Here is a 21,997-nt window from a genome sequence, read left to right as displayed (position 1 = left end):
TTGAAAAACACCTGAAAAATCCTTGAAGCAAGCAGAGAACTAATGGCATGCAGTATGCAAAAGTACAGTGGATTTTAGTATTCCATATTCACATGTTGATGGTGAAAACCCACAATAGCAGGGGGAGTGTATTTTCCAGGCTGCTTTAACCAGCCTCCCATGAAGAGGTTTGCAGGGGAGAGAAGGGTGATTAAATGCTACAGAGAACCTTTTCATCCCAGAAATCTGAGTGTTTCCTTATAGAACAGTGTCAAGCAACCCAAAGTAAGAGCAAAAGCAAAACTATTTATTTTTAAAATACAAATGTCAAGAAAATAAGTTAAAATCCATCACTACGTAGACTCCAGGCTTCAATACTGCAGGAGGTTGCTTCCCAAGCTCTCAGAGCTGGCATACCTATGTCCTTGTCAGCGGGTTAGCAGCAGCACCAGCTCACAATGAACAGTATGAGGAAACATATCAAAAGGTATAGCCAACGTGGGGGTAAATGGGTCTCCTAACAGTTTCTTCCCTGGGTCAGGAGGGCAGCACAACCTGTGAAAAGCAAAGAGAGCATCCTTTAGACCAGTAGCAGATGTATATCGTGTGGGAGACCGTGTGTACAGTAGCACAGAGAATGTACTACAGAGTCATCATGTGTTTGGCTAACATCACTTTAAGTCTTCAGCTGACACTGGCTCAGGTGTAGAACCATCAGTACTGAACCCCAAACCAGCCCTAAAAACCTCATGGACAAGCTGAATTGTCAGTGGCAGGTTTAAAGCTCCCTTTTCTCACAAGCCATCCCAGCTGAAAGCCTCTTAATACCTTTAGGAAATAATCCTCAGTTTTGCACTACCTTCACTGGTTACCTGCAGACAGATTTCTCACCTACAAATGGGCCTGCTCTGGATAAAGACTTGGCTAGCAGTGCAAGAGACTGATCTGAAATCAGACTCCACTGTCCATTGTCTCAAAGATTGGTCTGAGAAGCTAAGATGGAAATCCACCTATCTTTTATCTCAGAGATGGGTGGCAGGAGTTGAGATAAGACTCCAATATCCACTGCCTGAGAGAAGGGTGTGAGGAGCTGAACTGGGACTCCACCATCCATTGCCTGAGGGATGAGTAGGAAAGACTCTTCAGTCCATTACCTCTAGGATTGGTGTGAGGAATTGCTACCCATTACCCCAAGAATTGCTGCAGGCACCTGTGTGTGTGCAGCTGAAGAGCTGGCTGCAAGACCAGGGAAACTAGTCCACCAGGAACTAGTAATAGGTGACATGAAGAGCAGAGGTACTCCCTCCAGCTCATAAAAGGGGAAGGAGGTAATAACCAAGGGGGGCATCTCCAGGGAGCCATTGCCATGAGGATGACTCCAGAAGGACACCTCCGTGAGGACACTCTCCACCGATGACTGCTACAGACCCTCCACGAGATATCGCCATGAGGGCAACTCCACAAAACACACTCCACAGGGTACCTTCAAGGGGATGACTCCAGAAGGATGCCTCAACGAGGACACCCACCTCTGATGGACTCTTGGGGGACAACTCTGCTCCCATACCGACTACGAACCCTGAAGAACTACCACCATCACCACCACCACCACCGACGACAATGGATCCCTGGGACACTGCTGGATCCCCAGTGGTGACTATCAGTCACTCTCACTCTCTGCGCCCTGAATCCTTGCTTCATTTTCTAACTTGTTTCCAATCTCTCCTATCGCTATCTTCTTTATTACAATCATTTCCCTTTTTTATAATAACTGTCTTTTTGTAATTTGTAATAAACTTTCTACTTGATGACGTACTTGACCTCATTTGCATCTCAGTTTCACTCTTGGGATCATGAACTGAAACAGGGTCCGGTACTGGGGTTTTCTCCAGTCGGACCCTGACAGCAAGTGACTAAATCCCCTTGGCTGTACTTCATTAGCCTGGGGCCAGCCTCCCTGCAGTGAACCCAGTGGACACTGTATCCCACACGCCGATGGGCTATTTTGTTAGGGAAGGATGCACAATGCCATTATAGCATGTGTGCATTATTTTCTCTTCCACACTGATGCAGTAAAGTATCCTGCTGGATCATAAACCCTAAATACCCACTACCTTAAACCAGCAAGTATGGCTTACAGGTAAACCCAGAGTAACGCATCACTTGACTATGCACTGACCAGTCCTGGGTCACACCTGCAGAACTCACCCAGTGCAATACAGTTGCAACAAAAACCTTCCTAAGCCAAGGTCAGATATTTATGTCCTTTTCTGACATAACCAGGTCTGTCCCTGTCACTAAGTCAGTGGAAGAAGAGAGGAGGGTGCTCACTCAGTAAAGTTCCTCATGGCTTCACCCTCTGGCTTGCAGGAGATGTAGAGCAGCCTTCGGATGGACTTGCAGTTTCGGATGGCTTGCACAACCTTGTAATCTGGGAAAACAGATACCGTGCTTCACAGTGACCCTCTACCACCATGAGCTCTCCAGAAGGAGTGATTGCACAGGAAGCATCACATAACTGCGTATCACACACACTTGTGAGACTGCACCAGGGCCAGCTTGGGACTTCCTAGTAGACACTGGAGCAAGTCCAGCGGAGACAACTAAAAAGGTTAGAGGGCTGGGGCACAGGATGCACAAGGAGTGTGTAAGGGTTGGGGTTACTCAGCCTGGGGAAGAGAAGGTGAGCAGGGTTCCATTTGCTATCTTTAGTGGCTTCATGGGGGATTACAGAGAAGACAGAGCTAGAATCTTCTCAGAGGGGTGTCAGAAGAGGGCGAGAGGCAACAGATGCACTGCAGAAAGGGGAAATGTACGGAGTATTAGGGAAAAAAATATTCAGGGGAGAGTATCCACCCTTGGACATTCAAACCTCAGCTGTGCTTCATAGCCCTGTGCAACCATATACAACCCTGAAATTGGCCTTGCTTTAGTTGGGGGATTGCACACAGGCCTTCAGAGGCTCCTTCTCTCCTAAATGAGTCTGAGAAGCCATGAAAGATGGGGAAAATATTAGAGCTGTCTGCTTTAAAGAGAAAGCATGACAAAGCACTGGAAACAGCAGACCATGGGACTTCAGCTGCTGTTAGCACCAAGATAAGAAACTAGAGACTAAAGAGGGGTTTGGAGCCAGTGTAAGAGGTCTCCTGGAGCTTGTTCAAAATTCCCTGCTTTTGAGGTGAAAATAAATAGCATATTCTCTTACGGAGCCCAGCCCGGGATGGGTTCACCACAGCAACAACGGGTCGGGCTTCCTCCCACGATGACAGGAGCTGTGGTAACACGGCCTCTGCCTTTCCACTGTGAAACTCACAGTTTGAAATCCCTGTGAAGCAGAAAGCAACCACATGAACTGAGCAGAGCCAGTCTCACCAGACATCAGGTATAACACAAAGTGTTGCTGCGTGGTGACCTGTCAGCATCCCTCTGCTCGGTTCTGCTTCCAGTTTTTGAGCAGTTAGCTCGAAACTCTCTGCCATGGCAAGTTTGAACTCACCATTGAATGCTGCATTCCACCTGGCATCCTCTATTGCCTTCTCCACCACCTCAATGCCTATAATCTTGGACACTTGGCGAGCCAGAGAGAGACCTATTGCACCTAGAAACAAGGGACACAAAAATACTCCATGCTGAAGAAACAAGCCTTTAGATACTGGAGATCATTTCTGGCACGCAAAGTGCCAGCCCTGGGAGGCAGGCTCACCCGTTCCACAGCAGATGTCCAGGAGGATGGTGTCCCCATCAACCTGACCCAGCTCCCCAACTGCCTGGTACAGAGCTTCTGCTCCAGCCGTGTTTACTTGGAAGAAGGCATCCGGAGAGATGCGAAACTTGAGGCCAAGCACTTCTTCAAAGATGTGTGGTTCTCCGTGAAGGAGCTGGAAAGGGGCCTGCTCGTGCGAGCAGCGTGTCATGGTGCTAGCAGAACACACCAGAACCAGCTGTTAGAAGGCAGCAGAGTAGCAGTTCATTCCCATTCCCAAGGTGCTCATGTGCAGGGGAGGATGGTTCTCCCTCCACCAACTTTTATTTCAGGTGAGCCTTTCAAGAGGATCAAAGAATTCTGATTTTTTGGTAAGGGGTCTGTAATTTGCACTGCCTATAATTCATCAAAAGAATCAAAATGGCTTTGCAGAAGACAGCAGACTGAGGGTCTATTCCCCAGTTTTGCCAATAATGTGATTCACTGTCTTGGGAGTAAACTCAAGGCTCGTAACTCGCATGAGGTAGGGCCACAGAGTGTATTCAAGTATTTCAGGTCTGGAAAAACAAAACATGTGGCTGTCTTAAAACCACATCTACAAAAGGCAGCCAAACATCCGTCATTGTCTTCAAGCTGTCCCTGGACTGGTAGAATTTGAATTTAATTAGAAATGGAGGAGAAAAAGGAGGTGGTTTTCTTTCCACTTTTTCCCCATGTCAAGACACATACCTCTCTTGGAAATAGAGTGAAGTCAAGGCACAGATTGCTCCAGGTCCACACGTGAAGAATTCCTTAAGCAATGATTTCTGAGTAGCCAGCTCCTCCTGTCAGGAGCCAGAAAGGACAAGCTGGCTCTTTGAGTAATCCAATTAGACACCTCTCCCCAGCGATACACTCAGCAAGCTCAGGTCAGCCAGGGACAGTCACCCGGCTCATGTGCCTCTTGCCACAGCTCTGTCCTCCATGTACTCACTTGGCCCAGGTCCTGCGGGTGGAAGGTGATGATAGCCATGGTGTGACCGTAGCTGCTGGTGCGCACCACAAGCTCCCGCCAGTGGCCACCTTTGTGGAAGAGGAGGCAGGAGTCCAGGGGGGAGTGGCGGATGAAGTCCTCATAGCACTGAGCAGAAGGGAAATGGCACTTGTAGTAGAGTGAAGACAAATGCCCTGGTCTTAGCATAACTCTGTGCACCCCAAATGTGTGGCCATTCCACCCGTATCATCTGACTTTTACTGTTTGATTTGATTTCAACGCACTCAGTGAAAGCTCTTTCCAAGTTCTTGGAACTTGATTTCAATTTGTGGTTCTCACATACTTTAATAGATTGACACAAATTAATTGTCACTTGATTAACTTCATCCTTTGGGATAGTTTAGAAGCTGCACCATTAACATGCAGGCTTTTTTATCCATCAGTCACAGTCAGGCCTGAGACTTCCCAAAACATGAAACTGGACTTGAAAACACAGTGTAACTAAAATGACAGTGCTCTCCCATATAAAAGTTATAGCAGTCCTTCTATTTCACAGTCCAGGAACAGACATGACTCATTTATTTACCTGGGCTACTTGTTTGTGTTTTAGGGGTATGTTCTCCAGGTGGTTGGCTTTCACACAGATAATATTTCTTGCTGGAGAGAGACAGAGAGGTATTTAGTCCTTTTGTTTCAGGGCATATAAAGCACTGCCTCAGACATCCCAAATGCTCCAACGTTGCTCTGCTGCCTATGGACACACACACATCCCCCCATGTTCTCCCTGCTCAGCACAGGCTCCTGGAACACGGCAAAACCATGGGAATGGCATAACTGAGAATAACAACCCTAAATCCTGGAGGGGCTGCTACCACAGCTGTCATCCTTACTGCTCTATTTAGCACATTAAAAGCTGGTGCTTCTTAAGAAGCTAATGAACTGAGGTTTTCCGTTGTTTCCTTGGACTTGGTGGTGTTTCTGTTGGCATTGCCAGGATTCAGGCTTCCAACTCAGATGGGGGCTGTCACCGCAAAGCCTTGCCTTAACCCACACCAACAGTTTTCTGCCCAGCTCCTTGTCCTGCACTGACCTTTGCCGGTTCCCACGTAGAGCCCCACGGTTTTGGGGTTCCCGTCTGGTCCTTGGTTCACAGAGAAAGTAGATTTGTTTCGGTAGCCATTAATAACAGGCTGGGGGAGGAAAGAAGGAACAGTAAAGCCTTGGATTAAAAGAAAAAGTAATAGAGGAAAGGCAAAACCCAGCCTGGGTGTTCTGTTGCCAACATGAGAAGATCCATATGAATGTGCGAAATGCAGACACAGAGTTTGTGCACGAGACCCCCAGTACTTCCCCTTGGGAAGAAGGAATTGCTCTATGGGACAAAATGGTAACAGCTTTATCAGGGAAGGCCTGGGCACAAAAAAGAGTTCATAATCACCATGCATGTTCACTCTCCAGCAGTCACAGGCTGCAAAGCAGAAGCTCGCAAGGACTGCCACAGACACATTACCTGCAACCAAGTAATCCCCACCATGAGATACTCTGGGATTTGAGCGAGAGACTGTTAGTAGCTTAGTGGGAACAGCATTCCCCTGGGACACTCACCGACGGGACTGTAGGCTGGAGAGGACAGCAGAGTCCACCAGGTTGCTGTGTGTCTATGCCCAGCTTCTCAAGACAAGATGCCAGCGTCTGCAAAATCTTCCTCTGGCTTTCATACTTCACCTGCAGAGGAGTTCTAAGCCAGAAACACTCTCGCAGGACCACACAGCAGTGGACAGCCCATCACCCACCTCTGGGAAGGCCAACAGGAGGGAACACTGCAAGTAGGACACAGCCCCAGAGGAGCTCTGCCTTTCCTATCACCACAGCTGCTTGGAGTAACAGAGAGAGAGAAATCCCGTGTCTGTGGTCCCAAAGCACTGGGACCACAGACACTGGAGCACTTGGTCCAACCTGAAGCCCCAGTGAACCATCTGGGCAGGATCACTGTGTGAGTGCCCATCTTCTGTGCTGTTGGTGACCACATACACTCCCCCACAGGGGACCTCACAGTTCTAGCCTTGAACAGATTTGATTCGTTTAATGTAATTCATTCCAATTTAAAAAAAATAAAATTCATTGTAATTTAATTTAAAAAAATCATTGAATTCATTCCACATTTAATTCATGAAGAATTAAAGCAGCAGTAAACAGGGTCTGAAGAGTTTACATCCATTACGCAACTAGGATGCTCGGGGCTGTTGCTCAGGAGGGATAATAAGGACAGCTGGGCCAAGACAACAGAGGAAAGTCCATGTACATCTTACCTGCAGCTGCTCTTGATAGGGAAGTCTCCACAGTGGAGTCACTGTGTTTGCTAACCTGGAAAGCACAGCATCACAGTAGTGCTCAGAGCTACTCACTTCCTGATCCTTATGGCATAACATCCTCACCAACTGCTTCATGGGCAGGACCCTTCTGGTGCAGGCTCTGTACCAAAGCTGGCTGTGAACAATGAAACTCCCTTTTCATGGCACCTTCCCAGTGCAGAACACTCGTGGCTGGAAGAGTGACCCAGGAACCACAATGACCAGCTCTCCAGAGGACAGGTTGAGCCTTTGGCAGATTGGCCAGTGATGCCCAGGTATCTTTCTGATCCCCCTTTAGAGGGCAGGGCCAGGAACAGTATTTCCCCTGCCCAGTGACCCAGAGAGGCTCTGCCAAGCCCTTGGTGAGATCTGATTCCAGGATGGTAAAGCCAGAAGAATGATTATTCAAATGGGGAAATAAAAAAACCAAACCAAAGTGCAAGCAGAAAAGGGGAAAATAAAAAGACAGATACACAATATATTGTAGCTTCAGATGGGGTCTGTTACTTTCTCCCACTGAATCAGAGGCTTTGCCAATCCATTGCTGCTCTTAGCACAGCCCAAGTCCCATCTCCCTGGAGTTTTCTCCTAAAGGAACAAGATGCTTCTCTCATCGCTCAATGCATCCATCCTGCATCATGGACCTGCTCACACTTCCAGCCGCTACTGCATCCCTTCTATTTGTTAATGTTGTACCAGATTAATTCCACCAGAGCAGAATGCACAGTCTGTGTGTGACAAGCAGGGAATTACAGGCTGCCCACTCATACCCTGACAGCTCAGAGATAAACCTCAGAACCTGGAGCTACTTGTACCTGTGGCAGGGTGAGCATGAGCAAAACACAGAAAAGCTAATCTAAAAATAAACCAAAACCAAACCCCAGCTCGAATCGCTTCAGGTGCTTTGGAAGCAAGCATTTGGGTAAAGCCCTACCTTTCCTCCCAGGAGGAATGGGGCAGGCTGAGGCCCTCACCGCCCTTTCCCTTCTCCTTCCGCTGTGCTGCTGCCTTCTGTGCCGGCAAGCTGCGGTCCCAGCCAGGCAGGCTGCTCAGGAGAGCGCTCAAAAGGGGCCGGTGCTGTAGCCTCAGCGCACAGGACAGAGCCATGGTGGGGCAGAGAGCGGCGGCACCGCTACCAACAGCACAGCGAGGCCACCGCCAGCCCGTCGGGCACATCAGCTTCATCCCTGGAGACGGGTTGAGGAAAGCACCATGCACCGCTCCGGGAAGCGAAACCACTCGGTTTAAAGGCACCCACGGCCCATCTGTACTTGCACTTCACCCACTGCAGCCGGACGGTGCCTGCAGCAGCAGGCGAGACCACTGCTTACCCCCCGGACGGCAATCACCGCAAGCGGGACCACCGGGCTACGGTAACCCATGAGACCGCGCCGACAGGCGCGGGTCATGCCCTATGGACTCGCCCACTAGTGGGCGGAGCATCCTTGAGACTTGTCCAATAGCCACGCCTCTTCCCTGCCCCGCCATCCGCGTGACCGCGGAGCGGGCGCTGATTGGCCAGCGGCTACGCGAGGCGGAGTGAAGTAGCGAGCGTTGCGGTTGCGTCAGTTCCGGCTGGTGCGCGATGCTGTCGGTTGCAGGCGGCTCCGGCCCCGGTGGGGCGGGTGGCTCCGGGCCGGGCCTGGGCAGCGACGGCGATTTCCTGTCGCGATACCGGCTGGTGTCGGCCAAGCTGCGGCGGCGCTTCCTGCGCAAGCCGAACGTGGCGGAGGCTGCCGAGCAGTTCGCGGCGCTGGCGAGGGAGCTGCGCGCCCAGGAAAGCCTGCCCTACGCGGCCTGGTGCCAGCTGGCCGTTGCGCGGTGCGCGCAGAGCCTGTTCCACGGCCCCGCCGAGGCGGCCGCCCTGGGCGAGGCCGCGCGGCTCTTCCTGCGTCAGGAACGCGACCTGCGGCAACGCCTGGGGCTGCGCGGCGGCTTCGGCGAACACGTCGCGGCGGCGCAGAGCTGCGGAGCGTTCGCCGCCCGCCTGCACTTGGAGCGGGGGCAGCCGGCGCTGGCGGCCGGGCTGTGCCTGGAGCTGGCCGCGGCGCTGCGCGACACGGGACGGCCCGCCAGTGCCGCCGCGCCTCTGCAGCGGGCAGCCGACCTGCTGGCGGTGGCGCGGCTGCCCCTGGAGGCTCTGCGGTGCTTGGCCGACCGGGCCTCCTGCCTGCTGCTGGGTCGCGACTACGCCGGTGCGCTGGCGGCGCTGACTCGGGCGCAGGCGCTGGCCGCGGCCGGGCTGAGTGGTGGTGGCGGCGGCGGGGGAGCCCCCGGTGGTGCCTTCATGGACGTGCTGGCGCGTTGCGAGGTGTCGCGGGTGCTGCTGTTGCTGCTGCTGCAGCCGCCGCCCGCCAAGCTGCTGCCCGAGCACGCCCGGACGCTGGAGCAGTACTGCTGGGAGGCTCCCGAGAGCGGTGCGGGGCCCGGGACTGGTGGCGGCGCCGGGGCGGGCGGAGGGTTGCCGCCTGCAGCGAGCTACTTACCGTCCGAGCTCTTCCTGCTGCTGCAATCGGCCGTGCTGGCGTGCCAGGAGAAGGACGCAGAGGCGCTGAAGGCCCTGCAGGCCGAGCTTTGGCCGCTGCTTAGCGCAGAGCAGAACCACCTCCTCCACCTGGTGCTGCAGGAGATGCTGAGCCCTGCTGGACAGGGGCTCTGAGCACCACCGTGGGCATGGATGGGCCTTTTGCAGAGCCGCAGGGTCGTGCTTGGACTTATCATTGAAGCCACAGTCTGTGTCAGTTTATCTGCTATTTTGTTATTTATTTTTAATATGAATTCTATAACAGAAGCAAGTAATAATTGATGAGCAAATGTGTTCATCTTATGTTGTGTCATAGTAAACTACTCATTGTGCATATTGAAAGTTGTCATGCTTTGAAAAAGTGTAATGCTAAAGCAGAACGGCAGAAACAGGCTGTTTCTTAAAGAGCTGCAATTTGCAGACAGGAGAACTTGCCAGAGCGGTATCACCTGGGGTAAGGGTGCTGGAGGGGTTGCACATCTGCGAATTCGAAGTTGCTTTGAGAAAAGGCAGCGCATAAAACTATTTTCGTTTCCCCCTGAAAGCGAAGGTAGTGCAGCCAAAGAGACTATTTGTCTCTCATGGTGGAAAAAAAGGAGCTGATCAGTGACCTGCAAGTAGCTGCCTGAGGACAGGTGCCAGCAGCAGTCTGGCAGCATCTTACATAGAACAGATGAGTTTGTTTCTGCACCACCTTGTACTCTCCCTCTGTATTACTTATAGATTCCCACCCCAGTTGCCTGTGATGTCCCCACTGCTTCTCTTGAGCTTTAGTCCATGGTTTCTAATGTTATCCCTAATCCTCTCGCAGTGCAGCCAGTGGAGGGGGTGTCCTGTGTGAAGTATTCTTCCCATGTCCCCAGTGTTACAGCCTTCACACCTGGAACACTGGGGGTTTGGTTATGTGAGGAAATCAAATGATAAGTTGTGGATCATTGTGCATCGCTAATATATCACTAACATTTCTTCTGGCTATAAGCCTTCCTAGGCAGATGTTAACCTGTTACTGAGTGGTTCTATGCAAAGAAAAAGATCATTTAAGAGAATGTGAAGTTAACCCTGGAGTCAGGAGATTGAGCTGCCTGGCCTCGGGTAGATCCTATTTGGGATAACAGGTACTCAGTCTGGGGTGGTGACTAAAGCTTGCAAGGAGATAAGAGTAAACTGAAGCAGGATTATAAGGGGGCTTTGGAGAATGGTGGGGGTCCATTGGTCCAAGGGCTTCAACCAGCACCAGCAGGAAGGCAAGCACGTGGTATCCAGTCTGGAAACTCAGTAGGGATCCAAGTCCGCTCTCACCAAACCTGGACCCCAACGAGGAGGGTCCATCCGCTGTGTTAACGCCTCACTGCGCTGTAACGGCTCAGACGGGACAACGGCTCCCCGCTCCGTTAAACGACTGCTGCCTGCGGAGCCGAGGCACCCAAAGCCGCTTCCCCACGGGAGGGGACGGGACATCCGGTTCCTCCGGCCGCCGGTAGGTCGAGGCCTGGGCGCGCTCAGCGCTAGGCGGGACCGGCCGCGCGCGGGGCTTGTCGGGAAGGGGCGGCCTCCGCCGTCCCTGCGCGGCGGCGGTGGCGGCGGCACCACGCGGTGCGGCCATGGCGGACGGGAACGGTGCGTGGCGGAGGGCCTGGCCCGGGGTGGGGTGGGGGGTCGGGGCTATGGGCGCGCTCCGGGGCCCCCTCCGCTGCCGGCGGGGATGCTCACCGTGTTGCTCCCGCAGGTTCCAGCGTGACGAAGCGGCGGAAGAAGGAGAAGCGGGCGCTTGCCGATGAGGATGTAGCGGTGAGTGCGGGGCCGCCGGGTTAGAGGGGAGAAGGGAGAAAAGGTGATGGGGGGCTCCGCAGCTCGATCCGTGGGGCCTAAGGGCAGGGCCTGGGGGTCGGCGGTGCCTCACAACGTGCCCGAGCGGGAGCATGGCCGGGGCCACGTGGAGGCAGCAGGGGGAGCGCGGGCCTCCGCGGTTCCCCCTCTGACCTCGGTACCTTCATCCCCATCAGGACATCCAGCACACGGAGGAGTTCTTCATCAAGCCCGAGTCCCGCGTCGCCCAGCTGGACACGTCGCAGTGGCCCTTGCTGCTGAAGGTAAGGCTGGCCGTAGGCAACCTCGTGGCCCTGGTCCTGCTGCATCTTTTGTGCAGACCCCTGGAGAGGCACAGCTCCTTCTCTGTGCAGCCCTACGGCTCGGGAACAGCTCTCTGTATGCAGAAATCGTGTTACAGCATTTGTCTTGCAGCATCATTTTTATGCCTGCTTTATAAGTTTGCCATCTGTCCCGTAAAGACCCAGCCAGATTTCTTCTATTTATTTTGGTTGCTTGTGGTCTGTGTGTACTTAGAGAATAGCTTGTGCTGAGTTTCTGGGGCACACTGGGTTTTTGCTCCATTGTAAAGGTCGGTATTCTGCTGCTTTCCCATCACTTTCAATGCAGGACTTCTGTTTCTTTCTCTTCCCATAAAGCGTGGTTTAATTGTTGGGTCGTTTTCATTTTGGAACAGCCTCTTACACTCAAATGTACAAATCAGACGTTGTGTAACAGGGGAGATGTACTGGGGCAAAGCAACCCTGAAACTTAAGGTGGGCTCACAAACACTTGTAACTTTTGCTTTGATTTTTGTAGAACTTTGACAAGCTAAATGTGATGACAGCACACTACACACCTCTTTCTTTTGGTGCTAATCCCCTGAAGAGAGAGATTTCCGACTATGTGAGGTGAGTGCAGGAAGGGCTGGAGTGATTTATTTCTCTTTCGCAGTTAATATCTTCAACATTCCCCTTGTACCTTTCTGCTCACCTCAGTGCCTTGCTACTAACCACTAAGTGTCTAAATAGGAGCTGCTGATCACTTCCTCTAATGCTTGCTTTGTTCTGGGGTTGTGGCTGGTCTGTGGATGATCGTGTAAACACTTGAGTTCTCTGGGGTCTTATGGAAAGTCCTTTGGCCTGCTAGGCTTTGAGACTGCTTGGAGTTTGTTTCTAATATTTGCCTTGGCTTAAATGCAGCATAGTGATGAGAAGTTTGGGGAAAAGAGAGTTCTTTGACCATGAAATATTCTCACTGCTGCGTGCAGAGCAGCTCAACATGTGCTCACTGAGAGCAGTGTTGTAAGGCTCACAGCTCACTTGGCACCAGAGAAATACCTTTCTTTGCAGCCATAACAAATACTGTCAGCATTTTTATGCTCTTGATGTATTTGCAGCAGTGCTTAGTTCCTGCTCTCTGTCATCTTGCACTGTAGGTCTGGGTTTATTAACCTCGACAAACCTTCCAATCCATCTTCCCACGAGGTGGTTGCATGGATCCGACGCATCCTTCGAGTAGAGAAGACAGGACACAGTGGCACTCTGGATCCTAAGGTGACTGGGTGCCTCATTGTGTGCATTGAGAGGGCGACACGACTGGTCAAATCTCAGCAGAGTGCAGGTATGTTTATTGCCTGGGATCATTTGCAGTATAAACGGGGAGGTGAGGGGTTCTTTTGAAGACAAAATGGAGATTTCCAGTCCTTGAAAGGACAAGGACTACCCTTGGTCTTCAGTGCCTTGAGCCTAGTGATTGCTTGTCCTCACTCCAAGCTAGGGAGGGTGCATCCATGCTGAATCAGGTTCTTTTCCTTGATTGCTTTGTTGAGGCTTGTGCAGTTTGAAGTCACTGAAAACATTTCTGACAGACTGCTTTTGTGTGCTAACAGAACTTATGGCCTCTGTGAGTCCAGTGAAATGAAGTCAGTGAAGAATAAATGTAGCTCAGATTTATTTCATTGGAAGAATAGCCAACTCCATACCAAACTGCGAGCACTTTGTAGGAGAGGTGGTTGTGAACCCTTCAGGGCTCTGGCTGTGAAGCTGGGAGGACCTTGAGGTCAACATTAAATGCAAGTGGCCACTCCTGACTGCTCTTGTCGTTTTTTCAGGCAAAGAGTATGTGGGAATTGTTCGGCTGCACAATGCAATTGAGAGTGAGGCTCAGCTTGCCAGGGTAAGTCTCAGCATGCTCAGGCATGCTGGCACTGCACGTGCAAAGTGTACAGATGAGAGGGTAGGAGCAGAGCTCAGGTGTGCTCTGTGTGTGAGGTGATGATGAAGTTTATCCATTCTCTGAGTGCAGTGGTGCTGCCCTCCTGCAGCACCCCGATTCCTGTTCTAGGGTCTGGGTGCTGTGCAGCCTCCAGAGACCCTCTGGTCTGCCAGTGTTCTACTGGGGGCTGTTGTGGTGTGTGGCTGGCTGCCTGCAGGAGTGAAGCGGTGCCGGCATGGTTGGAGCCCCTCTTTGGGGGGCTCTGTCCTCACTGAGATGAAGGATGATGTCTGATCACATACTGCCACCTGATGAAAAAGCCCAGCTGTGCTCACTGGGGTCGCATTTTGACCACATCCCTGGTTCACATTGGCTTTATTAAATATAACATCACCAAATTATGGTGAACCTTCTTGCTCATGGAAGTGGTCATAGTTGCTGCAGACCCCAAGGTGTTGGGGTACAGGTGTCAACAGTTACTTCTGCTTCTGTCTTTAGGCAATAGAAACGCTGACAGGCGCGCTGTTTCAGCGACCGCCCCTCATTGCCGCTGTCAAACGACAACTGAGAGTCAGAACCATCTATGAGAGCAAGCTGGTGGAGTATGATCCTGAGAGAAGATTAGGTAAAACAGGGCTTGCCTGCCTTCTTCCTATTAAGCTGATGGCTGATAAAATTTCCTGTGAAATGGGCTGCTTCCTATTCTTGGCAAATGTCTTAAATCCTCGCCACCATCAAGCAGTAACTGCATCATGCATTACTTGGATGTGCTGAGAAGCAAATCCTTTGTGTTTCCTACTGCTGCATCCTTCATTGAAGAGCCAAATGATGTCACTTTAATGGCATTAGCACTCAGTGCAAAGATGACCTTCATCTATCACCCCAGGCTGATGGCTCTGTGAAGGGTTCAGTGTACAGCTTCTCTCGGAGGGAGTTTCTAGATGTGATTCATTCTGGGATATGTGTTTAAATACTCTCTTGTCCTGCCCTCCATTTCAGGTATCTTCTGGGTGAGCTGTGAAGCAGGCACATACATCCGAACACTCTGTGTTCACCTTGGATTGCTGCTTGGAGTAGGGGGCCAGATGCAGGAGCTCCGCAGAGTGCGCTCGGGCATCCTGGGAGAGAAGGTACAGTGGTAGCACTAGCTATAACCAGCCAGCTTGAAGTTGTCAGAATTGCTTGAGTGCTTTGGAGCTGCATTAGTTTTACAGGGTTAGGAGAAGGTACTGGTGCATGGCAGCATGCGGGAGTTTAGTGAGTAGCCCCAAAAACATGGGAGCTGTTGCCATAGATGGTCTGGAACCAAAGTGTTGAGTTCAGTTCAAGGTGTCGTCCCTGTTCTGGTAATTAAGCTTTGGGACAGTGAATGACTGGGAAGTGCACCATGGTGACTGAAAGTGTGTTTCATGCCACCTTTGTTTCTCAGCCTACAAACTGCATGTGCCACGAGTTCAGGTGGATGGGCTGTCTGCTTTGCAGTCTGTGACCACTTGGTGTCAGGGCATAATGCAGGGAATGTGCTTCATCAAACTGAGCCTGGGAAGCTGCAGGCTCTTGGAACACATACGGTCCTTTTAGGCTGGTCATAGCTGGATCCTGCTGCCAGTCCAGACTCCAGAACTGATTTCTTTTCTTGCAAAACACATGTATCAGTGGAAGTGCTTCCCCACCAATCTGTGCTTTACTGCAGCTGTAATCCCTGCAGTCATTTCTGAATTCCAGGGATTGGGTGTGTACAGCTGCTTCAAGAATTGATTCCATGTCACGGATTGCAGAGCTGGTTAATTTAGACTTCTTTGCCTAGAAGTCCCAGACAGTTGTTTAAATTTGGTCATATTTCAAAGTTTCATGTGGACACACCTGATACATTAGATCCAAGTGCTCTCTGAGATTAGGAAGGTTGAAGTCAGGGGTAGCACAAGTCAGGCTGACTCAAGTTGTTGATGGAAAGTATTCTTGCCTCTTTTAGCTTGCTTTCTTGATGCTTCTGAATTGGACATCTGTTTTTCACTTCTTTTGTTGGACTTCAGCTGTTTGTGTGTGTTAGTGGCTGGAGGAGAGTTTAGAAAGCTTGCGTCTTTGTCTTCCCAGGACAACATGGTGACCATGCATGATGTACTGGATGCACAGTGGCAGTATGACAACAACAAGGATGACAGCTACCTGCGAAGAGTTATCCTGCCGCTGGAGAAACTGCTGACTTCACACAAGCGGCTGGTCATGAAAGACAGCGCGGTGAGCTCCCAGTGCAGTGCTAGCTGAGAGCCAGAGGCTGCAGTGTCCTCCTCACTTGTACAGCTGATATAATACATGGAGGATCAGGGCCCACCTGGTGTCCAGTGCTGTCCTGATGGTGAGCTGTGTGGGACCTAGTATGGGCCACTGCCAGATGAGCAGTAAGATGCAAGAGGCAAGAATCAAGTGGCAGAGAAGCTGCTCTCCTCACTTCAGGAGGATGCTGATGGTTATAAGAGATCTGCCTCACATGTTTGCTGTGATAGGTGCTTTGCTTTGCTTAGTTCTCCTAGAAAGTTCTGAAGTTTTATATAATGGACAAGAAGAAATGTTATTGCTGGGACTGTAACAGCAATGGGAAGCTAGAATATTAGAGGCAATTCTTACCGTGTCTTTATTAACATATTGACTTGTAAGCCTGTTTCCTTTGCTTTCAGGTTAATGCCATTTGCTACGGAGCCAAGATTATGCTGCCTGGTGTCCTCAGGTATGAAGATGGAATTGAGCTTAATCAGGAGATTGTTGTCATCACCACAAAAGGAGAAGCTATCTGCCTAGGTACAAAACTCCTGTTCTTCTTGTGCCCAGCTAGCAGTAGAAATAACAAGCTGTGTTCCAGTGAATGCACAGCAAATGCATCCCCATCCATCTGTAGATGGTCTAGGTAGTGCTTCCTAATGGGCACTGTGGGTTAGTGTGGCCCAAGGCAGCTGGTGTCGGGCAGGATGTTAAACAGTGGCAGTGTCAGTCCTTGGCAAGGTGTGAACAGTTCCTCAGCCTGGTTTCAGGTGTGGATGCTCAGGTGTGCTCTGTGTGTGAGATGATGACAAAGTTTATCCATTCTCTGAGTGCAGTGGTGCTGCCCTCCTGCAGCACCCCGATTCCTGTTCTAGGGTCTGGGTGCTGTGCAGCCTCCAGAGACCCTCTGGTCTGCCAGTGTTCTACTGGGGGCTATTGTGGTGTGTGGCTGGCTGCCTGCAGGAGTGAAGCGGTGCCGGCACGGTTGGAGCCCCTCTTTGTGGGGGCTCTGTCCTCGCTGAGATGAAGGATGGTGTCTGATCACATACTGCCACCTGCGCATCACACTTCCTGAGCAAATCAGTGTAAAAGGACTTGAGCGACTCCCAGCTTCTGTGAAGTGACACTGGTGGTGCTTTGTTCTAACCAGGGTCTTCAGAGAAGCTGTATAGGTGCCAGGGACTGACAGACTGTACAGATGATCTGTCATGGTGCACAGTGCTGCATGGTCTCATGCTCTGGCCAGAGCCATGGGACTGTTGGGCCTTGGAGGGGTAAACAGCCAAGCTGTTCCATCCTGCTGTTTGTGCTGCCTGCACTCTGGTCATCCTGGGGACCTGGCAATGAAAACATTTATTGGTAGGATTAGTCTCCTATGTTTGGCTCTGCAAGGTTTTGTGAGCTGATACAGAAGCATCACTGCTCCTTTCTGTATTGGTATGGTTCCTTGAGCTGCCTGGAAGTGCTCCAGGAGCTGCTTACAGAGCTCTTCACATCCAGTAGTGGTGTTGGTGCTGCTCTGGGAAGTGGTCTTGCTGTGTTTGCTGATCCAGAACCGGCCTTTCTGTGTAAGATAGGGGCTTATGGTGTGGTTAATCCATCACTGATGGACTTGCTGCCTTTGAGCAGAGCAGGTCTCTGAAGATCTAGTTCATAACCTACCTTCAGTGAGGTTTTGGGGTGAAATGGCACTGGTGGGAGGTGTTGCTCCTGTTTGTGCTGACAGGAGAACAGGCTGAACGCAGCAGGTTCCTGCATTGCTGTCACAGTTGTGCTGTTAAGAGTTAATGAACTCTCTGCCTGCTTTTGCAGCCATTGCCTTGATGACCACAGCAGTGATTTCTACCTGTGACCATGGTGTTGTGGCGAAGATCAAGAGAGTGATCATGGAGAGAGATACGTACCCCCGCAAATGGGGCCTCGGTCCCAAGGTGAGTGCTGTGGGGGCATGGTCATTTCCAGGACGTGGGACCTCACGACCCTCAGGCAGAGATGTGCTTTCCTGGAGCCTCAATGGTGATGGTTCCCAGTGCTGGGGTTGTGTCAGCCCAATGACAGTGGGAGTGAGGCTTTCCCTCTCCATGGATCCTGGGCAGCTCTGCCTAAGGCTCAGCTGGGGCTGCTGCTCAGGTCTGTACAGCACCAGCCCTCCTCTAGTAAAGAGCCAAATGATGTGAAATGAATGGCATTAGAGCTCTGCAAAGATGACCTTCATCTACCACCCCATACTGATGGCTCTGGAGAGGCTGACAGCAAATGTGAGGTGATGGAGGCCAGTGCAAGCACGTTGGAGTCTTTAGCAGTGCCCTTCATTTGCAGCTGGAGTGGTTCAGCTGAAATGTCGCAGGTCACTAAGGTGGTGAAACCAATCCATGGTTGAAGGTCCATATAGAATATTCTATTCTATGATTCTGTGTGCAGAATCATGCTGCTGCTGTTACTTCCCCTACAAATTAGCCTTTATTCGGTGGTGAATATGCGTTCCTATAGGCTGCTGTGCAGGGGATGTTTGTGAGGTCCTTAGAGAAGTGATAAATAAATGATGCTGTAGTTGTTGGTTTGTTCCTGGAGTACCTCCTCTTAGGTTGAGTGGATGAAGCTCTGGGGATGATTTCTTCTTCCTGGAGCTGCAGTCTGACTTGTTGCGTGTTACTCTCAGGCCAGTCAAAAGAAGATGATGATCCAGAAGGGTCTGCTGGACAAGCATGGAAAGCCCAATGAGAGCACACCGGATTCTTGGAAGAAGGAGTATGTGGATTACAGGTGGGTACAGCTCCTGCATGATGGGGTAGAAGGGAGCCCCGTGCAGTGAGGGCTGGGCTGCTGCCATTTGTGCTTAAAGCATATAGGCACACAGCTGGTGGCTCTTTGGACCTATGGGTTATGGTGGCATTTCTTGGAGCATGCTGCTGGGAGGGAGGGAAAGGCCCTGAGCAGACAGTTATCCCTTTCTAGCCTGTGCTTGTGGTTTTAGAGGGAGTCAGTCTGCTAAATTAACTGGGGGAAGCCTTGCTGTTGCCCTGCCTTCTCTGACCCTGGTGCAGGCTGCAGGTCTTCCCCACACCAGCTTCCCCACCCAGCACCCAGCGTGGGTTACAGAGCCCTTGAGACAGGATGGGGCTCTGTGCTTGTACAGAGCAGTGCGAGTCAGTTCCTCACTGTCCTGCTCAGTCTGGGGATCTTCTCTTTCAGGGATACTTCCAAGAAAGAGGCACCTGCTGTTTCAGAGCCAGAGAGGGCTGCAAAAGTGAGTATCTTTACAGCTTGCTGGCTGTGAGATGGTTTGGGCCCTGATGAAGGGTGGATATGCATCTATTTCTTTAAGGCAGCTGGTATCAGGTGCTGGATTGAGTTGATTGTTTTACAGGGGAAGGTGTTTCACATTCTGGGAGCCTAGTGCCCAGATGTGTATTGTGGTTGCATGGCCCATGAGCTAGCTGTAGGGTGACTTGTTCAGGGCCTCGTCTCTGGGTTGTTGTCCTTTGGTTGTGAGCCCTGTAGTGCCCAGTATGAGAATGAGGAGCTCTGATTTGTGGTGTACAAGCTGTAGCATCCAAGGAAATCCATTGTGTGGAGCCACAGGGGAGATCTGTTGTGCCAGAAAACCTTTCTGGAGGCTACAGCCTGCTGTGGAAATGTCCGTGTAAGAGCTGCACCTAAAGGGCCCCAAGTCAGGGCTTGTGCTGTCATCTAAGGGTCTAAGCCAGGGCTTGTGCACGCACTTGGAAAGATGCAGCAGTTTCAAACTGCATCATGTGGGGTACAGGAAGTACAGGGTGCAGATGCAAATCCTAGCCAGTGTATGTGGGAGGAGACTACTGGCAAGTGTGTACCTTCACCCTGCTGCTCGAAGCACTGTTAACTCTGTAGTTTGATTGAATCAGGTAAAATAGTTGCAATGGGCTTGCAAACAGGTCTTCCATCACGGGAGCAGCTCTGGGAGGTGGTGTGCCTGACAGCATGTTTTTCTGACAGAGGAAACGAGATTCAGAGAGTGAAAGTGAGGAGACAGTGAGCCCGCCATCCCCTGCCAGCCCACCGCCACAGGAGCACATCAAAAAGGAGAAGAAAAAGAAGAAGAAAGAGAAGAAAGCCAAAGAGGCAGCTGAGAGCGGAGGAGAGCAAATAGAAGCGGTACGTAACGGGGTGCTCCCATGGTACAGTCCAAGCACGGGGAGGAGGTTGCTGTCTCTCCCTAATACCTGCAGGACAAACGCATCAGCATCCTGATGTGTGTGTGTCCCAGGTGCCAGGCTCCCCACAGGCTGAACTGGTTGAAGGTGGTGGGAGACTGGGCAGGTGAAGCGTTAGGGATCGATCTGTGGTGAGGCAGGGATGGGGTGAACAGCAGTCTGTGCCCTGGGGCTGTTCATAGGTACATGCTCCTGCCAGGCCTCTGGGCTCTGGTGCCCTGTAATGGGTCCCAGCAGGATCCATTTGGTGCTGACAGTGTGCTTGAGTGCTTGTATGGTAGTGAGAGGATTGCAGCCATGGGGAGCCTGCGCTGCATCTGGAGTGGGACTGTTCCTACTGAAATGAGTAGTGAGGGATTCCTTTTTGACTCCTTCCTGATATCTCCAACCTCTTTGCAGACCAGTGAGACCAGCACCAAGAAGAAAAAGAAGAAGAAACAAAAGGAGGTGGAAGAGAGCTCGGAGTAAGCAACTGGATCTGTCCAAAGCAGGAAAACCTCCTCAGCAGGGAGGGAGGAGTCTGAGGCCTTGACAAAAAGAGGACTGGCTGCATGGCAGAGTGGCCAGCAAGTTCCAGGTTCCTTTTTGGCTGTGTACACGTGTGAGCGGGTGTGTTTGCCCAGGATATGCCCTGCTCAGGTACCTCTCCTCATCCTGTTTTAAGGGTTGCCAGAGGAGCAGGATGCCTCACTGCCCCTGCACTGGATTGCTCCCTAAAGCTGAGCACCATGATGCCAATAGAAGTGGTATCTTCAGGGAAGCTGTAGCTTCTGGCTCTTGGTGTCTCTGATTTCATCTTGAGAGGGAGGAATAATGTTTCTCCCTCCTCTTGTCCTGCCTCTTTCTTCCTTTTCTCCAAGGTTGGAGCTGTTACCAACAGTCATAGAATGTTGGTGTCTGGAGGACTGGCTTTGCCATGGCCCATCTGAATGAATGACAGTCAAATCGGTTATTGGAAGGGCTCTTTGTTTTGACCTGGCCATATACTTGTTTCAACCCTTGGCTAGATGAAATCAAATAGTCCACCCTGAGATTCCTCAGTGCTTTTTTAACTCTTTATCATAAAAGGATTAGAACATGGAATTCCTGCTTTTTGCTTCATAGTGCTGGGACCTGCGTGTTAGCTGTTGGCTGATCCCCAGACCCAGTGCCCCAGGGACCTTGTCAGTGTGTACCTCTGGCTGCAATTCGCTCTCCTCTACCCGGTTATTGGAATGGGACCACACTTCCAGTTGCCTTCCATGGCTTTGATAGCCAGTATGCTCTGGAAGGCTGGAAACTGGGATGCTGCTGGGGGGAAGAAGTGAAGTGACTGGTATGCTGTGCTAAAGGGCTGTTGGGACTGGAGTCTTCATGAGGAAAAGCTTGGCCAGAGGCACCTCTGCAAGGGGGCATGGGCTGTGGGCCTTGAGTGGTTTCTTGTCCTGATTTCATTATCTTGGCTGGCTTGCTGGGGGGGGGAGGTCTCTTTCCTCTCACAGGGGTAATGCTGAGCCAGATTTTAGCCCTTTTAATGGGATCCTTCCACGTGGGAAGGATCCACTCTGCTTTGTTCTGAGCTTCATCCCTGCACAGATTCTGTTAACGCTTGTCTTAGCCTTATGCATTGCTTTTAACCATCTCACTTTTCTCCCCTCCAACGCTAGAGATACACGCAGGCAGTGGGGCCAGCAGCTGGTGGCTGCCTGAACCTGAGCAGAAAGAAAAAAGTCCATTTTTATTCACTTCTTTTTTACATAAAAATAAAAGCCCTATTTTTGAACGGGTGATTTCCTTCCTCATCTGCCTCCTGTAAGAGATCAGTGGTCTGTTCCTGGGGAGGGGAGGCAGCTTAATGCATGTGCATGCTGCAGCAGGGCAGGTAACGGCTGCCCCTTCTGCCCAGCCTTTGTGCTGCTCTGCTGAAGAAGCTGCTGGTGCAGGGAAAGGGGTCATGCTGATGTGGACCTTGACCAGAGGGGCCTTTGTTGCTGGTCAGGGCTTCACAGATGCCAT

The 21,997-nt window shown here is 51.3% G+C and overlaps 3 protein-coding genes and 5 non-coding genes across 9 annotated transcripts; 7 read left to right on the top strand and 1 right to left on the bottom strand.

Moving 5' to 3' along the window:
- Positions 1 to 265: 265 nt before the first annotated feature.
- On the bottom strand, positions 266 to 8,243 carry TRMT2B (tRNA methyltransferase 2 homolog B). Its single transcript, XM_061356720.1, has 12 exons — positions 7,941 to 8,243; positions 6,965 to 7,019; positions 6,261 to 6,380; positions 5,746 to 5,845; positions 5,242 to 5,312; positions 4,656 to 4,802; positions 4,412 to 4,506; positions 3,683 to 3,897; positions 3,476 to 3,577; positions 3,185 to 3,304; positions 2,311 to 2,410; positions 266 to 534 (listed from the first exon to the last, which is right to left on the bottom strand). Exons 1-12 carry the CDS (start codon positions 8,189 to 8,191, stop codon positions 408 to 410), a joined length of 1,503 nt encoding a protein of 500 aa, XP_061212704.1. The 5' UTR covers positions 8,192 to 8,243; the 3' UTR covers positions 266 to 407.
- A 321-nt stretch (positions 8,244 to 8,564) lies between these two features.
- Positions 8,565 to 9,864, top strand: F8A1 (coagulation factor VIII associated 1). The gene has a single exon (XM_061356795.1). The coding sequence runs from the start codon at positions 8,592 to 8,594 to the stop codon at positions 9,663 to 9,665; it is 1,074 nt and encodes a 357-aa protein (XP_061212779.1). The 5' UTR covers positions 8,565 to 8,591; the 3' UTR covers positions 9,666 to 9,864.
- Positions 9,865 to 10,674: 810 nt separating this feature from the next.
- On the top strand, positions 10,675 to 21,764 carry DKC1 (dyskerin pseudouridine synthase 1). Of its 2 annotated transcripts, none has more exons than XM_061356718.1 (15): positions 10,675 to 11,007; positions 11,257 to 11,318; positions 11,534 to 11,620; positions 12,156 to 12,247; positions 12,775 to 12,959; positions 13,450 to 13,514; positions 14,052 to 14,178; positions 14,553 to 14,683; positions 15,648 to 15,791; positions 16,229 to 16,349; positions 17,622 to 17,740; positions 18,469 to 18,572; positions 19,002 to 19,056; positions 19,785 to 19,943; positions 20,402 to 21,764. In XM_061356718.1, the coding sequence occupies exons 4-15, from the start codon at positions 12,177 to 12,179 to the stop codon at positions 20,468 to 20,470; spliced, it is 1,350 nt and encodes a 449-aa protein (XP_061212702.1). In that variant the 5' UTR covers positions 10,675 to 11,007; positions 11,257 to 11,318; positions 11,534 to 11,620; positions 12,156 to 12,176; the 3' UTR covers positions 20,471 to 21,764. The 2 variants fall into 2 exon arrangements, with proteins under 2 accessions (XP_061212702.1, XP_061212701.1); XM_061356717.1 differs by lacking the exon at positions 10,675 to 11,007 and adding an exon at positions 11,021 to 11,147.
- LOC133214111 (small nucleolar RNA SNORD17) lies at positions 13,605 to 13,851 on the top strand. The gene has a single exon (XR_009725992.1). It is a non-coding gene; the product is annotated as a small nucleolar RNA SNORD17 (small nucleolar RNA).
- Positions 14,374 to 14,449, top strand: LOC133214108 (small nucleolar RNA SNORD83). Its single transcript, XR_009725989.1, has one exon. It is a non-coding gene; the product is annotated as a small nucleolar RNA SNORD83 (small nucleolar RNA).
- LOC133214110 (small nucleolar RNA SNORA36 family) lies at positions 14,857 to 14,991 on the top strand. Its single transcript, XR_009725991.1, has one exon. It is a non-coding gene; the product is annotated as a small nucleolar RNA SNORA36 family (small nucleolar RNA).
- LOC133214107 (small nucleolar RNA SNORD17) lies at positions 16,607 to 16,854 on the top strand. The gene has a single exon (XR_009725988.1). It is a non-coding gene; the product is annotated as a small nucleolar RNA SNORD17 (small nucleolar RNA).
- On the top strand, positions 17,973 to 18,046 carry LOC133214109 (small nucleolar RNA SNORD83). The gene has a single exon (XR_009725990.1). It is a non-coding gene; the product is annotated as a small nucleolar RNA SNORD83 (small nucleolar RNA).
- Positions 21,765 to 21,997: the final 233 nt, after the last annotated feature.

Source organism: Neopsephotus bourkii, unplaced genomic scaffold, assembly GCF_033783945.1.
Source record: "Neopsephotus bourkii isolate Nb327-2 ecotype Australia unplaced genomic scaffold, CSIRO-AGI_Nbou_v1 NB_867, whole genome shotgun sequence".
Taxonomy (NCBI): domain Eukaryota; kingdom Metazoa; phylum Chordata; class Aves; order Psittaciformes; family Psittacidae; genus Neopsephotus; species Neopsephotus bourkii.
This window is presented reverse-complemented; position numbering and strand designations above follow the sequence as displayed.

Excerpts from the sequence above, each read along its gene's own strand:
- F8A1 (XM_061356795.1), top strand. The coding sequence starts at position 8,592 with ATGCTGTCGGTTGCAGGCGGCTCCGGCCCCGGTGGGGCGGGTGGCTCC.
- TRMT2B (XM_061356720.1), bottom strand. The coding sequence starts at position 8,191 with ATGAAGCTGATGTGCCCGACGGGCTGGCGGTGGCCTCGCTGTGCTGTT. Across the intron at positions 4,507-4,655 it reads ACCCGCAGGACCTGGGCCAA|GAGGAGCTGGCTACTCAGAA; the intron begins GTGAGTACATGG and ends GGCTCCTGACAG. Across the intron at positions 535-2,310 it reads GCCATGAGGAACTTTACTGA|GTTGTGCTGCCCTCCTGACC; the intron begins GTGAGCACCCTC and ends TGCTTTTCACAG.
- DKC1 (XM_061356717.1), top strand. Across the intron at positions 12,248-12,774 it reads GAGATTTCCGACTATGTGAG|GTCTGGGTTTATTAACCTCG; the intron begins GTGAGTGCAGGA and ends CTTGCACTGTAG. Across the intron at positions 14,684-15,647 it reads CGGGCATCCTGGGAGAGAAG|GACAACATGGTGACCATGCA; the intron begins GTACAGTGGTAG and ends TTGTCTTCCCAG.